At 38.2% G+C, this 13,335-nt stretch overlaps 1 protein-coding gene across 1 annotated transcript in view; it reads right to left on the bottom strand.

The window, feature by feature from the left end:
* atp8a2 (ATPase phospholipid transporting 8A2) overlaps nt 1-13,335 on the bottom strand; it is a 701,479-nt gene that overhangs the window by 333,821 nt on the left and 354,323 nt on the right. Inside the window, exons 9-12 of the mRNA XM_048597580.1 lie at nt 9,892-9,965; nt 6,326-6,395; nt 5,279-5,406; nt 1,736-1,847 (exon numbers count right to left, since the gene is read on the bottom strand). Of these exons, the coding sequence (XP_048453537.1) occupies nt 1,736-1,847; nt 5,279-5,406; nt 6,326-6,395; nt 9,892-9,965 (384 nt within the window). The remainder of the gene's footprint in view (nt 1-1,735; nt 1,848-5,278; nt 5,407-6,325; nt 6,396-9,891; nt 9,966-13,335) is intronic.

Here is a 13,335-nt window from a genome sequence, read left to right as displayed (position 1 = left end):
AAAAATCAGAGTTAACGTTTCAGGTCCGGTGACCCTTCCTCAGTTCTAAGGAAGGGTCACCAGACCCGAAATGTTAACTCTGTTTTTGCCTTCACAGATGCTGCCAGACCTGCTGAACTTTTCCAGCAACTTTGTTTTGGACTGATTCACAACCCAAGCTGTTCAGTTACCTGACAATCACATTGTCATTTGCAGGCAGAGGACATTGGTCAATGATAATTAGTCCCTAGTCCATAAAACAAGTCATGTCACTTGTAAATAAACCCTCAGCTCTGGTTCATCTGCACATTGCTGGAACCCACAGCCACACAAACAGGGATCACAATAGGCAAATTATTTGCTTTCAAAACATGCAGCCAGTCTTATGTGTAAATCCTTACTTTTCTAAACAGTTCATTTCAGTCCACAGTTTTAAAAAAGCACAAAAACAAAAATACATCGACTATACAGGAGTGTATCCTCATTGTAAAGATGGAACTTGGTCTCCACACACAATGTGTAGTTGTCACTCCTACCAATCCGGTCATGGACAGATGTATACGCAATAGGCAGATTAGTGAGGATGAGGTCACGTATGTTTTCCCTTATGGCTCCCTCATGAACTGCCATAAATCCAGTCTAACAGATACGTACTTTAAGACATAGCAGTTCCATAAGTAGTGATGCTGACAAGCCAATCTTGGAGACGGACAGTGAAGTTCCTTCTGCTCCCTGCACATTCTCAATCCTTCCTCCAAGTGTTGTTTAATGAGGAGGAGTACGGATTCATTAATAGGGGCTGGGGTGGGGGCAGTGGTAAATGGTCGTCAACAGGAGGACATTTTCTCGTCCATCTTTGACCCTGATGCCTTGAGGCTTCATTTGGTTCAGAGTCAGAGTCAATGCTGAAGACTCTCACAGCAATCCCTTCTGACTTTATTTCACCAAGGTGCCATCTCTGCTAGGTCTGTCATCTGTGTCATTGCCTCAAAGGTACCATTCCATGTATATGTCAATGTCAGGCTGGTGCTTGGCTAGTCTATGCACATCTTTCCCAATTTTGGCACTCAACCCCAAATATTAGTACGGAGAATTTTGTAGCTATTTGTCATTTCTGGTCCTGCGTTTGATGCCAGGTTGTCCATCTGATTTCATACAAAAAAAAATAGAATACAACAAAAGCTTTTTTTATAAAAAAAAACCTTGCATAATAGTTAAAAGCTGAAGGAATGAGACTTCACATTTTTTCATTTTCAGCACCAAGAAAGCTGTTTGGCACCATTTGAGACTTACGATGTCATCAATGCATATTTACATAGGAATGAATTTTCCAGGTGAGGTTAGTCAATTAGCAGAGACATAATTTCATTCAATATTTTTCAATCTGTGTGCATCTTTTTTCAAATGGTCAATCAGATGAGGAGATGTAATTTTTGGAAAGCATTACAGGGATAACGTTTCAGGCAGTAACCAATAGATTCATGGAAGATACGCACTTAAATAATGGTCAGTATCCCTATTGATTTTATAGCAAAAAAGTTCCAATAATTAGATTATGTACTTAGCAAAAACCATGTTGTAAAAAAGCAACAATAAAAATTCCAATTTCATGTTTTTAAAAATTCGCTTCTGTTCAGATACAACTTGTTTTAGAACAGTTTTTATTCCATTGATAAACATTAATTCACACTTCAGAAGTGAATACAGATGCAAATACACACTTAATGAAATAAAAATAAGAAAATTAGATAACAACCTGCACTAGTTTGGTGTCGTGTCCAGTATAGACCACAAAGCCTTGAATCCATTGAGTGTTCCTCAGCTGCGCTCCTCTCAACAGGATTTGATCAGGTCCAACAGGAACAGGACTGCAAGAGGATAATGATGACATTACATACTCAAATCTGGACTCTGCACATAACACAAAACATACAGCTATTTGATTCTAAGCCATAGTTTTAAATCATGTGAATTCCAAGGCCACTAAAATTTTTGGTTATAATATGGCAGAAATTTTGAAACATTCTATTTGAATGCTGCCAATCCATTCAAAGAAAAACAGTAATTAGAAGTTCTTGCTACTGTTTCCAGTAATACATTCCAAATTGCAGGCAATTCTTTGCTTATCCACCTATCATATAACCTTACCAGGGGAAAACAAGAACCTCTGTGAAAATGGAAAAGATCAAACAAAAATTGATCAATTCACCAAGGTTTTGAAAGGGAGTTTATTTACAGGTGGTCGGATACTTTAAGCCTTACAATCAAACGGAGCATTGAATGCTTCAGTAGAAGTGTTTCACATGTACAAGGAAATGATCGAAATTAGGTATTGCACTACAGTGATCAGATCCCAAATGCTCTTGGACAGGGTTTACTTGTCCAAACTTCTGACAGAAGAATAGCATATGGTCTTCTAAAAGCAAACTGAATGAACAAAAACTCAATTTAAATTGTCTCTTTAATGTAGATAAACACACGTAGTCCACGGCAAAAACATCATCAAACAAAAATTGGAGGAAGACATAATAGGAGTGGTAGTGAGTTTGTTCAAAGAAGTGGATTCCAAGATGGTGGCTCAGTGGTATGACACTCATTCCGGGGTCAATATTGTAGACTCAAGCATTATTCCAGGACTTGGAACACAAAATCCTATTTCAGTGTCGTATTGAAGAAGTGCTATACTGTGGAAGGTACATTTTTTGATATCTCCTTCACCTACATGACAGAATTCTATGAATAGGAAAGTTTTTATGGCATTGTAGGGCTGCAAGTGTTCAATTTGTAACTCATATGTTTTAAAATATAAAACTTTAGTTTAAAATTCAAGGGTTAAATTAATGTAAGTGTAAAACCTGGTTAAGAAACTAAAATTATTGTAAAGACATATGTAAAGACAAACCTACATTCAGTTAACCTATCTGTATTGTACAAGATCAGAGTGGTGGTGAAAAAGAAGCTTAAAACATGGGTGACCCATCTCTGGACCTCTTATTGGAAACAAGGTAGTCTGGATAGGGGGCAAATTACATCTATTAGGAACATAAATGATTTGTATGGGTTTCAGAATCAAGAGTTGTGCTGAAGGTGAAATTAATAAGCCGATTTTTCTCTTTGACTTGCTGTAGGAGACCCACGATCCCACTAGGGAGGGAATTCCAGGATTGTGACCCAACAACACTGAAGGAAAAACCTATTTCAAGTCAGGATGGTGAATTGCTTGGAGGAGAACTTGAAATTGGGGGTGGTGTTCCCATGTATCTGCTGCCTTTGTCCTTTTAGATGGTAATGGTCATGGGTTTAAAGGTGCTGTCTAAGGAGCCTAAGGAAAATTTCTTCTGTGCATCCTGTAGATGATACATATTGCTGCTTCTGAGCATGGTGGTGGAGGCAGTGGATGTTTGTGGCTGCAGTGCCAATCAAGCAGGCTGATTTGTCCTTGATGGTATCAAACTTCTTGAGTGCTGTCAGAACTGCAGTAATCCAGGTAAGTGGGAAGTACTCTGTCACACTCATGACTTGTGCCTCGTAGACAGTGGACAGACTTTAGGGGCTCAGGTGGTTAGTAATTCTTATAATGTATAAAGGACATTTGGGGGGAGGGATGAGAAGACAAATAAAGCAGAACTGAGCACAGAAAATAAATAATTATAAACTATATTAATAGCACTTGCTTTGTTTAGTTCTTATATACAAATGAGTTTTTTTCTCATTTGAAACATTAAATCTTGTCATATTGTTCAGTTAATTAAGGGTGTTTGGATATTTCTTAAATATTAATAGTTATTAACAGAATTGTAACACCAGATCATTGATCCATTAAGAAACACCACCAAAGCAATTAGATTGCTCATTTATCTCATTGCAGTTTAAATGAACCAGTTGCGCACAAATTAATTGTTATACTTTCTCTACATTTCAATATTGTTCATACTTTAAACTTATTGATTTGCTTAAAAAACTCGGATCACGAAAAGTTATTTTCTGCATACAACCGCTTCTCCCATAAAGTGAAAAGGGATAAAAGTGATTTGGGATTTCAGAACTTCAGCATGTGATGGTTGAAAGAATCAATCGTGGCAAGAGGGAACAGGGAATACATAAGGCCAGAGTTGCAAATTTATCAGTAAGGAATAAGATCTTCCGAAGCAAGAACATAAACGGATTTGAATTTAAAGATACAAATTTAAATTTGAAGGTTTTTGGAGCACTGAAACGGTAAGTCATCAAACACAAGAGTTGTGGATAAAGGAGAATGCTTTTACAGATATAAGCAGCAGGATGCATGAATGTAGAGAACCAGCGTCCAGCCAGGATAGCACTGAAACAATCCAAGTCCGGAAGCTGCAGATATGGTAACAGACCGGCTGAGGCAGGAGCAGAAACAGGTGATTTTAGTGGTGAAAGTTGACATGTTTTTTTAAATTAGATTAAGTACAGGATGAGAAGCAGAGGTCAGGTTCAAGGAGGCTTCTGAGACTAAGACGAGTCAGTTTGAACGGGATACAGTAAGCATTGAAAAGGCTGGAATCAGAATTGTAGGAATAAAGTTTGTACTGAGGGTCAAAGATAATAGATATATTCTTCCTAACATTGAACAGGAAAATTACAGCTCATACATTACATGGGATCACCGAAAGAAATAAGACAAAAAATTCCTGTTCTTTACTTTGACTTTGAAAGAACAGCATGAAAATTCTCAATACCATAAATTCCATGCTATAACGTAATGGAAAATGAAAGGCAATAATGCTTAAGGATGTATTCATTAAAATTTGTGGTGCCATGGCTCATCAAGAAGAATGTAAAATTCTCCTGGGTTAAAACCCCAGCTGTTCCAGAGATGCTTGCAGGTTGATTAGAAAATATCTACAAAATCACCCATTGAAGGAAACCTCTTACAGCAAACATTGTTGCATAGTTTCCAAAAAAGCATTACAACAAGCCTAATGTATCCACGTAAATGAAGTTTGGAAAACACAACACCTTTATAAAACTCAAGATGTTCCTAGTAAAGTTAAGAAATTTGATTATTAGTATCTGCATTCACAGAATAGTATTTTTTCTTGTTCTTGAAAAGAGTTTGAAAATAATGGTTTAAGCTTATAATTTAATTTCCCTCTGCTGCCATGATCATGCTCTTCTAATGAAAAGTTCACGTGGGGCGAGCTCACTGAAATAATCCAATCCAGAGGTCTGAAGCCGACCCTAGATACCGGGCAGGAAGCCAACCTACTGAAGTTAGAGAAAGATCATACAAATGAAGGATAGAATCAAACATTAAAAAACTTCACAATACCCATTGCTCCCAATTCGGAGATTGCCAGTGAAGTCATAGAGATGCCGGTTGGGCCCATCACATTCTAAACTCCCAGTCATTTTCACTAAATCTGCAACGGACAGAATATTAGCCGTTATGGGCAATCCCTAAAAGAAAAGAAGGACAAATGTAATTTAGGCAATTTCATTTTAAATAGAAATTCTGGGAACATAGTAAACATTTCTCAAGGCAATGACCAACAAATGGGAAATGCCAAAAGTTAATCTATGATTCTATGATCATTCTTACCAAGCTTCAGCTGTTATGGCAATATCTATTTTAAACTAAAACTGAAATAACTGTGGGTGCTGTAAATCACAAACAAAAACAGAAATTGCTGGAAAAGCTCAACTGGTCTGGCAGCATCTGTGGACAGAAATCAAAGTTAACATTTCGGGTTCGGTGACCCTTCCTCAGAACTGAAAATTTGGGAAGTAATGATGTCACTGACCCATGTTAAATTATCGGAATCAAGCAAATCAAATTATTCTTCTCATAAAACTGTCAGAAGCAACACAGATAATATAGCTACTGATAATACCATTGAGAGTTGTGGATTCTTCATATCGTTGAAAAAACACATTAAGAACATTCCTCCTCCAACCAAAGGTAACCTGATGCAAGTTCCAGAGTGAACATAAACATCAAATACATTGTCAATGGGATCTGGTATAATAAACAAGATGGAATACTAAAGTTTGTCAGATTTGTTATTCTGGATGGATGAAATGGAACAGGTGTATACCAAGTTTCAGGTTAATTTTTCACTTCATCAGAATATAACCCTACTTCAGCAGAGTGATCTTGTTGTGCTTCATTACTCATGTTAAATCAAACCAACCTTCATGGGTCAACCTCCGTTACTTCTCAAATCTTCACATCATTTGTTGGGATGCAGGAACAAAGAAAGAACTGCATTCTATTACATACTGGTAATGTAAAAACAACCCTCAATGTACTTCTGGTTCCAATTAAACTGCTGAAATATTTTCTCAAACCAGCAACCTGGAATGGAACCTAATTTACCTGTCGTACTTTGAGATTTGTTTCCCCGTCCAGATTGGATGTTTCAATGTAACACATTGCCTGTGGTTCACTAAGAAATGAAAAGACAATTAGTGAATGATCTATAGCAAAAGTATAAAAAGTCTTGCACACCAGTGCAGTAAAGCACTTTACTCAGAGAGTAGTAAGGGCGTGGAATGCCCTGCCTGCAAAAGTAGTATACTCGCCAACTTTAAGGGCATTTAAATGGTCATTGGATAAACATATGGATGATAATCGAATAGTTTAGGTTAGATGGGCTTCAGATTGGTTTCACAGGTCGGCGCAACATCGAGGGCCGAAGGGCCTGTACTGCGCTGTAATGTTCTATGTTCTATAGCAAGTATAGACAATAAAAGGGGCACTCAACATTAAGATAACAATTCACCAATAAAGGAGAACATAAAACAGTCAGTCAGTGATGGATAATACAGATCTTCATCCTGGACTTTATCAATTTCTTTCTTCAAACAGAAAATCAGATTGGCAACTATGAACATACATGCTTTATTTAAAAAATCATTGCAGCCATTAGACTCCCATTGTATTCATTCCGGATTTCCTTCCTGTTCCTATCCAAGATCGTAACCAAAATCATCTTCCCAACTGTTTGGCCATAATCCTCACTGACTCTCCCCATATTTTGCCCCTTCTCTTCTGACAGCATCAACACTTGCTGGGTGATGTTCTGCAATCCTTCAATTGCTCAGGGAGTGCCCTGACACATCATTCCTGTGCAAGTTTGCACAAAATACAAGAAACATCACGCCTGAATCAGACTGTACTTTCATCACTTACGTACAAAGAAACACCAATATGTGTTACTAGGTAACAGTGTGCGAATACTAGCTGATTTTAAACTCTTCCCGCACACAGGAAGACAATGTCCTCTGTTTTGCCCTTCACAAGATCAGACTAACTAGCATAGAGCAGGGACTGAACACATGACCTTCTGGGCTTCAGTTCACAACAAATATGCTCTGGAACTAACTCAGATACAGCGTTTTATTTATTATATCAGTAGTTAAGTATTGCTTTTGATTGGGATTATTACATTTCTGATACCATCTCATTTTGTATATTTACTGATTCTGAAATTTATCAATAATGATAATCTGATGTAATTAGTGAACAAAATACTCTGTAGCTTAAATTAAGGAAAATAATTATATTTACATTTCATAAATCGATCAACTTCATTTGACAGCATGGGTAAACAGCTCATAGTCACATATAAACAAATGTTTTTGTTTTCAAACGGCAAGATCATCTCACTATCTTTTAAACAGCCATGGGGGAATTTTTCTTTCATTACTTATTAACGAAAGCATTTTCAGACAATAACCAGCTAAGTACTTTTCTGACAATCTTATGGATGGAAGTAATGGTTTTATTTCTAAAAGGCTTTATCAGCTGAAGGTTGGTCCAAAGTGAGTCCATTGAAACAACTTCAATAACTCGGAAACAGTTCTAAATTATCTCAAATGCTCCAAGATATACAACAAGTGGTCAATTAATTATACACTGTCATTTTCTGCACTAACACATTTCTTCAGTGTGACCCCGTTAATTTAAAAACTAAAGTCCTTACAGTCTGTTGTGAGGGATATGGCTCAGAAATAAGCCAATACTTTTAAGTATTGTGTATCTGTATTCTTGGTGGGAATAAATGTGTACGCAAGTGACTTTAACAAAAAAATTACCACAGAGCATCAAGGTAACCCAAATGGTATTCGGGAGGGTTATAAGGAGACAGGAAACATAAACAAGGAAAATCCAGGGATTAACTTTTATTTCGTATAAGTTATGCTTTGAGTAGTACAGACCTGACAATAAGTCTTTTGAATACGCCTCATTATTTGGTGACAAGCAAAGAAAATGCATTCAGCAAATGCTGCTTGGTATTAAATCGATGCATCAAATCTTGACTGTTATTCAATATTATAATTGGACAAGAATAGAAGGGTAACACTATGAGCTTTAACAAAAGAAAATTTTATATATATGACATAACCATTAGAATTAGTTGCATTAGATGGACTTATTTAGAGACTTAACTGTTTCAATTTCTGAAATTTGAATCAGAATCCAGCTAAAACTTTTGAGATAAAATTATCACAGATTTCAATGTATATGTTTGGCCTTTGCAAAACAGAAGGTTGTACTTATTCTTTTTAAATTTGGAACTGCTATCTCACACAAAAAAAAACTTATATTCCCAGCACAAAACCACCTGTCGCAATTTTGACCTCTTAACCACCATCATTAAATTACATGTTCTCTCAATTGTTCAATTTACTCTACTAGAAAAGCACTCTACTTACTGCAGTGCTCAGGTTTCCCTAAAAACACTGACAGGATTGGTGGACACCGCATGCTCCTTTTTCAATGACACCTGGACAACTAACGTAGACCCCGAAGAGGGGCAGGCAAATTAGCAACTATGACTCCCTCCAAAAGCCGCTGCCTGGACCTGTTAATGGCCAACTTGGCCAAGCCCAGAAGCAGACCCATGAGGAGGACCCCTGACTTGCCTACACCCTTCTGCGCCTGATGCCCAAATGTCAGGAACATAGGGCCAAAGTGCAACCAAAAGCACAACAAACGATTTTTTCAGATAACTAAAAAGGGTGAGGAGGTGTAGTGTTTTGCCCTCTTGTCGGTTTCAGTTCCAGTCTAGCAGCAAAGTCCTTTAGGACTTGACCAACTCAGTCAGTGGTAGTACTGCCAAGCCACTCTTTTTGATGATCATTGATGTTCCTGGCCCAGAGAACATTCTGTGCCCTTGTTACCCTCAATACTCTCTGTGATTCTTTCAAGCACTGTTGGAAGTCACGTTGGGATGAGCAGGGTGCATGGTAATCAGCTGGAGGTTTCCTTGCCAATGTTTGACTTGATGCCATGAGAACTTATAAGATCCAGAGTCAATGTTGAAGAATCCTAAAGCAACTTCCTCCTGACTGTCCAGCACTGTGCAGGCACCTCTGCTGGGTGTTTCCTGCCAGTGAGACAACACATATCCAAGAATGACAATGGTGGTGTCTGGGGCTCTCTCAGGTTGTTGCTTGATTCATCTGTGGGATAGTTCTCCCAATTTTGACACTCATCTCCAGATACTTGTAAAGGGGATTTTGTCTTTGAATTAATTTTATAAAGGTTATCAAATCATGAGAAGTCTTGCCATCTTGTGCATGTTTCAAAAGCTGCTACCCTTTCATATGAAAGTTTTCAAAAAATGGTTTAAAAAGTCAATGACATTTATTAGAGGATTAAAGGCAACTGCATCCAAATTTGTTTCTAAATAAAAACGTGTTCCCTGAATAAATTTAAATTTAGAGCTGATGATGTGTTTGAACTTAAAGTTATTTTTCTAATCCTTAAAAAACTCAATTAATATACCAAAAGGTCTGTTCATTCCATTCCAAAATACAAACATCTAAAATTTTGCAATATATACAGAAGTTAAAACTGCAGAATTTAAAACAATTACAGTTGCTTTGAAAGCATAATTCAGAGGAAACAGCAATGAACCTCATATGGTGCCTGACCTGGTGGAGATAATAATCATATCAGCTGGGAGACGCTGTCCATTGGTCACCATCACAATGTCCCCCACTGCCACCTACAAAAACAAATTGAACACTATGATATGGAAACACAAAAGGTAGCAACAAATAGAACAAAACATTCACATTGGAAAAGTCTTACTACATTGTCAAAGATTCTGATCATGCAGGATACTAGAGCAAAGCGGGCTGGATGTGTAGAAGTGTGGAGCGGCTGAGAGCCAGAGCAGAGCTGGCTGGAGGCCTGGGATGGCGTGGAGCGGCTGAGAGCCGGAACAAAGAGAGATGAAGACCTGGAACGGTGTGGAGCAGCTGAGAGACGGAACAAAGCAAGCTGAAGGCCTGGAATGGTGTGGAACGGTGTGGAATGGCTGAGAGGCAGTGCCAAGGGGGCTGGAAGCCTGGAGTAGCTGAGATCTGGAGCAGAGCCAGCTGAAGGCATGGACTGGAGTGAGAATGGTTATTGGACTGGGGTCTGGCATAGGCCATCAGCAGCTTGCAAGACTGGTCAGATCACGTGTGGAAGCCCCCTAGGCTGATCTACTACAATGTGACGTTTATCTGACTGTAATGTTTATCCTTTTAACTGTGTCTTATTTCTAACTTATACTATGAATTGCCTTATGGTAATGCAACTTATTTCTTCTGTATTCCTCTTTTTGTATCAAAGATTTGTACCCAGGTACTTTGTACCTAAGACGGTGCCATGACAGGTGACATTGTAGACTTTTCATGTATACTCAAGTACAGGAGTACAGTTACAATAAATAAAAGCTAATTCTAATTCCATTTTGCCAGCCTTTGTATTGCCTTCACCTAGCTCATGAATACAGCCACAATGTGTTTTGGCTGCAATTCCTCAGTTCCCAAAACAAACATCCATTCAAATTTTGAACAACAATTTTAAGAGTGACTAATATTTAAAGTCATTCGCATCCTCTAAAATCAAACTGATAGTTTCTCTTCATAAGAATTGAGAGGTACTGAAGGACACAGAGTCATAGAAATGTACAGCACGGAAACAGACCATTTGGTCCAAATCACCCATGCAGACCAGATATTCTGAATTATTCCATTTGCCAACTTTTGGCCCAATATCCCTCTAAACCCTTCCTGTTCACGTACCCATCCAGATGCCTTTTAAATGTTGTAAAATGTACCAGCCTCCACCACATCGTCTGGCAATTCACTCCATACACGCACCACCCTCTGTGTGAAAGATTTGCCCATCAGGTCCCTTTTATATCTTTCCCTTCTCATCTTAAACCTATGCCCTCTAGTTTTGGACTCTCCTACCCTGGGGAAAAGATCTTGGCCATTCACCCAATCCATGCCCCTTCTGATTTTATAAATCTCTATTAAGGTCACTCCTCAGCCTCCGATACTCCAAGCCTATTCAGCCCCTCCCTATAGCTCAAACCCTCCAACCCTGGCAACATCCTTGTATATCTTTTCTGAACTCTTTCAAGTTTAACAACATCTTTCCTACAGCTTGGAGACCAAAATTGAACACAATATTCCAAAAGAGGACTAACCAAATGTCCCGTACCACAAAGTATGACATTTGTGTCCTCAGAAAATTTACAAGTATGATGATGTTAGCTCTCTTACAAATTTGTTCATGGAATCTGGGTATCACTGGGTAGGCCAGCAGTTATTGTCCAACCTAAGGCTCTTGAGAAGGTGGAGGTGAACTACTTTCTTCAACCGCTGTTGTCCTTGGGGTATAGGTAGATGCATAGTGCTTTCTGGATGGGAATTCCAGCATTTAACCCTATGACAGTGAAGGTAGGTGACATAGATCCAACTCAGGATGGTGCATGGCTCGGAATGGTCAAAATTGCGTTAAAGGCACACAGTCAGTGTGAGGCAGACTTCATCTGAGCAAGACAGAGGCTGAGTGAGTACATCTGGAAATTTGGCTCAAAGTGGTGCAAAGTAAACGGTATGATTATCAATATATAGGCACACACACATTTGATACTAATTATAACAAGTTTGGGTTTCTGTTTCTTTGTGTTAGTAACTGTTGCATTTTCTGTGTATCTGAAGTTAATTATTAACTTCTAAGTATTTCTGTAGCCAGTGTGATTTCTTTTAAAACAACTTTGGTACCGATTTTAGAGTGAAAGGGTTTATGTGCACCTTACTGGATTTTGTTTCTTGTAGACTGTTTTGCAACACGAGTAAGGGAAATAACGGAGCCTCAAATTTGTTAGAGACCTCCGAAACTTTTATTTAAGCTTAAGGGAAACACACATCGCTTAGAGAGGAAAACTTTTGCATTCAATTTTTACTGTGAGTGCATTTGTTCTATGAAGTCCTTGAAATAGAATGGATGGATAGTCCCATGTTCCTGGGAAGCAAAGGACATATTGTTATGGCACGGACACAGATAGCTGAATCTGGTCAACCTTTCTACCTCTGTATTTGCAACAAATTAAGATAGAACAGTCGAAGATTCCCAATAATTACTCCAATGGTTCCAAACTAGACTTTGAATAACCAATCACAGACTTTAGGAATAGTTAATGGACTGAAATATTAATTCCAGATACCAGTTTTGGATCTCAAACAAAAGACTTAATTTATTTGAAAAGACCAGAGAAAATTTAAACAAGGTAGTCTGATTAATGTCTATGCTTTAAACCTGAAACATTTGTTTGCATCCATCGTTCACACAAAGGAAAATGACAAACAAACAGTTAAGGGATAAAAGAAAACAAAATAAAGCACTACTGAAATGGCTTTCATTATGCATTATTTCACAGGCATAGATGTGGACCTCCTTGCTTACTTTTCTATCACCATGAATTGGGGTCACCTTCTCAGTTCACTCAGATGTTGATAGCAATTCTTCTAACTCGGCTTTCTACTCTGTTGCCGAAGAGAGATTAGGCAGGGAACTTTCAAATCTTCATGCTGTGTTGTCAGCAGCTAAGTTCCTCTCCTCTACAAAATACAGTTCAAAACCAAAACTCTAGCTCTTGTGCCCACTCAGAGACGGACTTTCCTTTCCCGAGGCCTCGGTTACCATTCAACATCTGCCATCTGCTTAAACATAGAGTCTCTTCCAGACTTGTGGGAACCAATTCCCACCTTATTAATAGCCAACTTTTGTTATCTGTTTAAACACAATGCTCTTCCCAGGGTCACTGTGTCTATAGGAATGTTTTTTTGATCAAGGCTCAGCCTGCGATTAACTTCCAGACCTAGCATCACAAACAAACAAAAGCTTGTTTGACCTGTTCTTTTACAACAAGTTGTTTCACAAAGTTCTTAAGTCATGTTTAGTACCAAACCAAAATTGATAAAAGAATAAAAATAAAAATGAAAAATCAGTGAGGATTCTAACAATATAGTGAACCACTTGAGTGAGGGGTTACTGTTGGTTTCTGATCATAAACCTAGTGTGGGGGGAGTCCC

Source organism: Rhincodon typus, chromosome 6 (genome assembly GCF_021869965.1).
Source record: "Rhincodon typus isolate 14 chromosome 6, sRhiTyp1.1, whole genome shotgun sequence".
In the NCBI taxonomy this organism is placed as follows: Eukaryota; Metazoa; Chordata; class Chondrichthyes; order Orectolobiformes; family Rhincodontidae; genus Rhincodon; species Rhincodon typus.
Note: the sequence above shows the minus strand (reverse complement) of the source record. Positions and strands in the feature narration are given on the sequence as shown.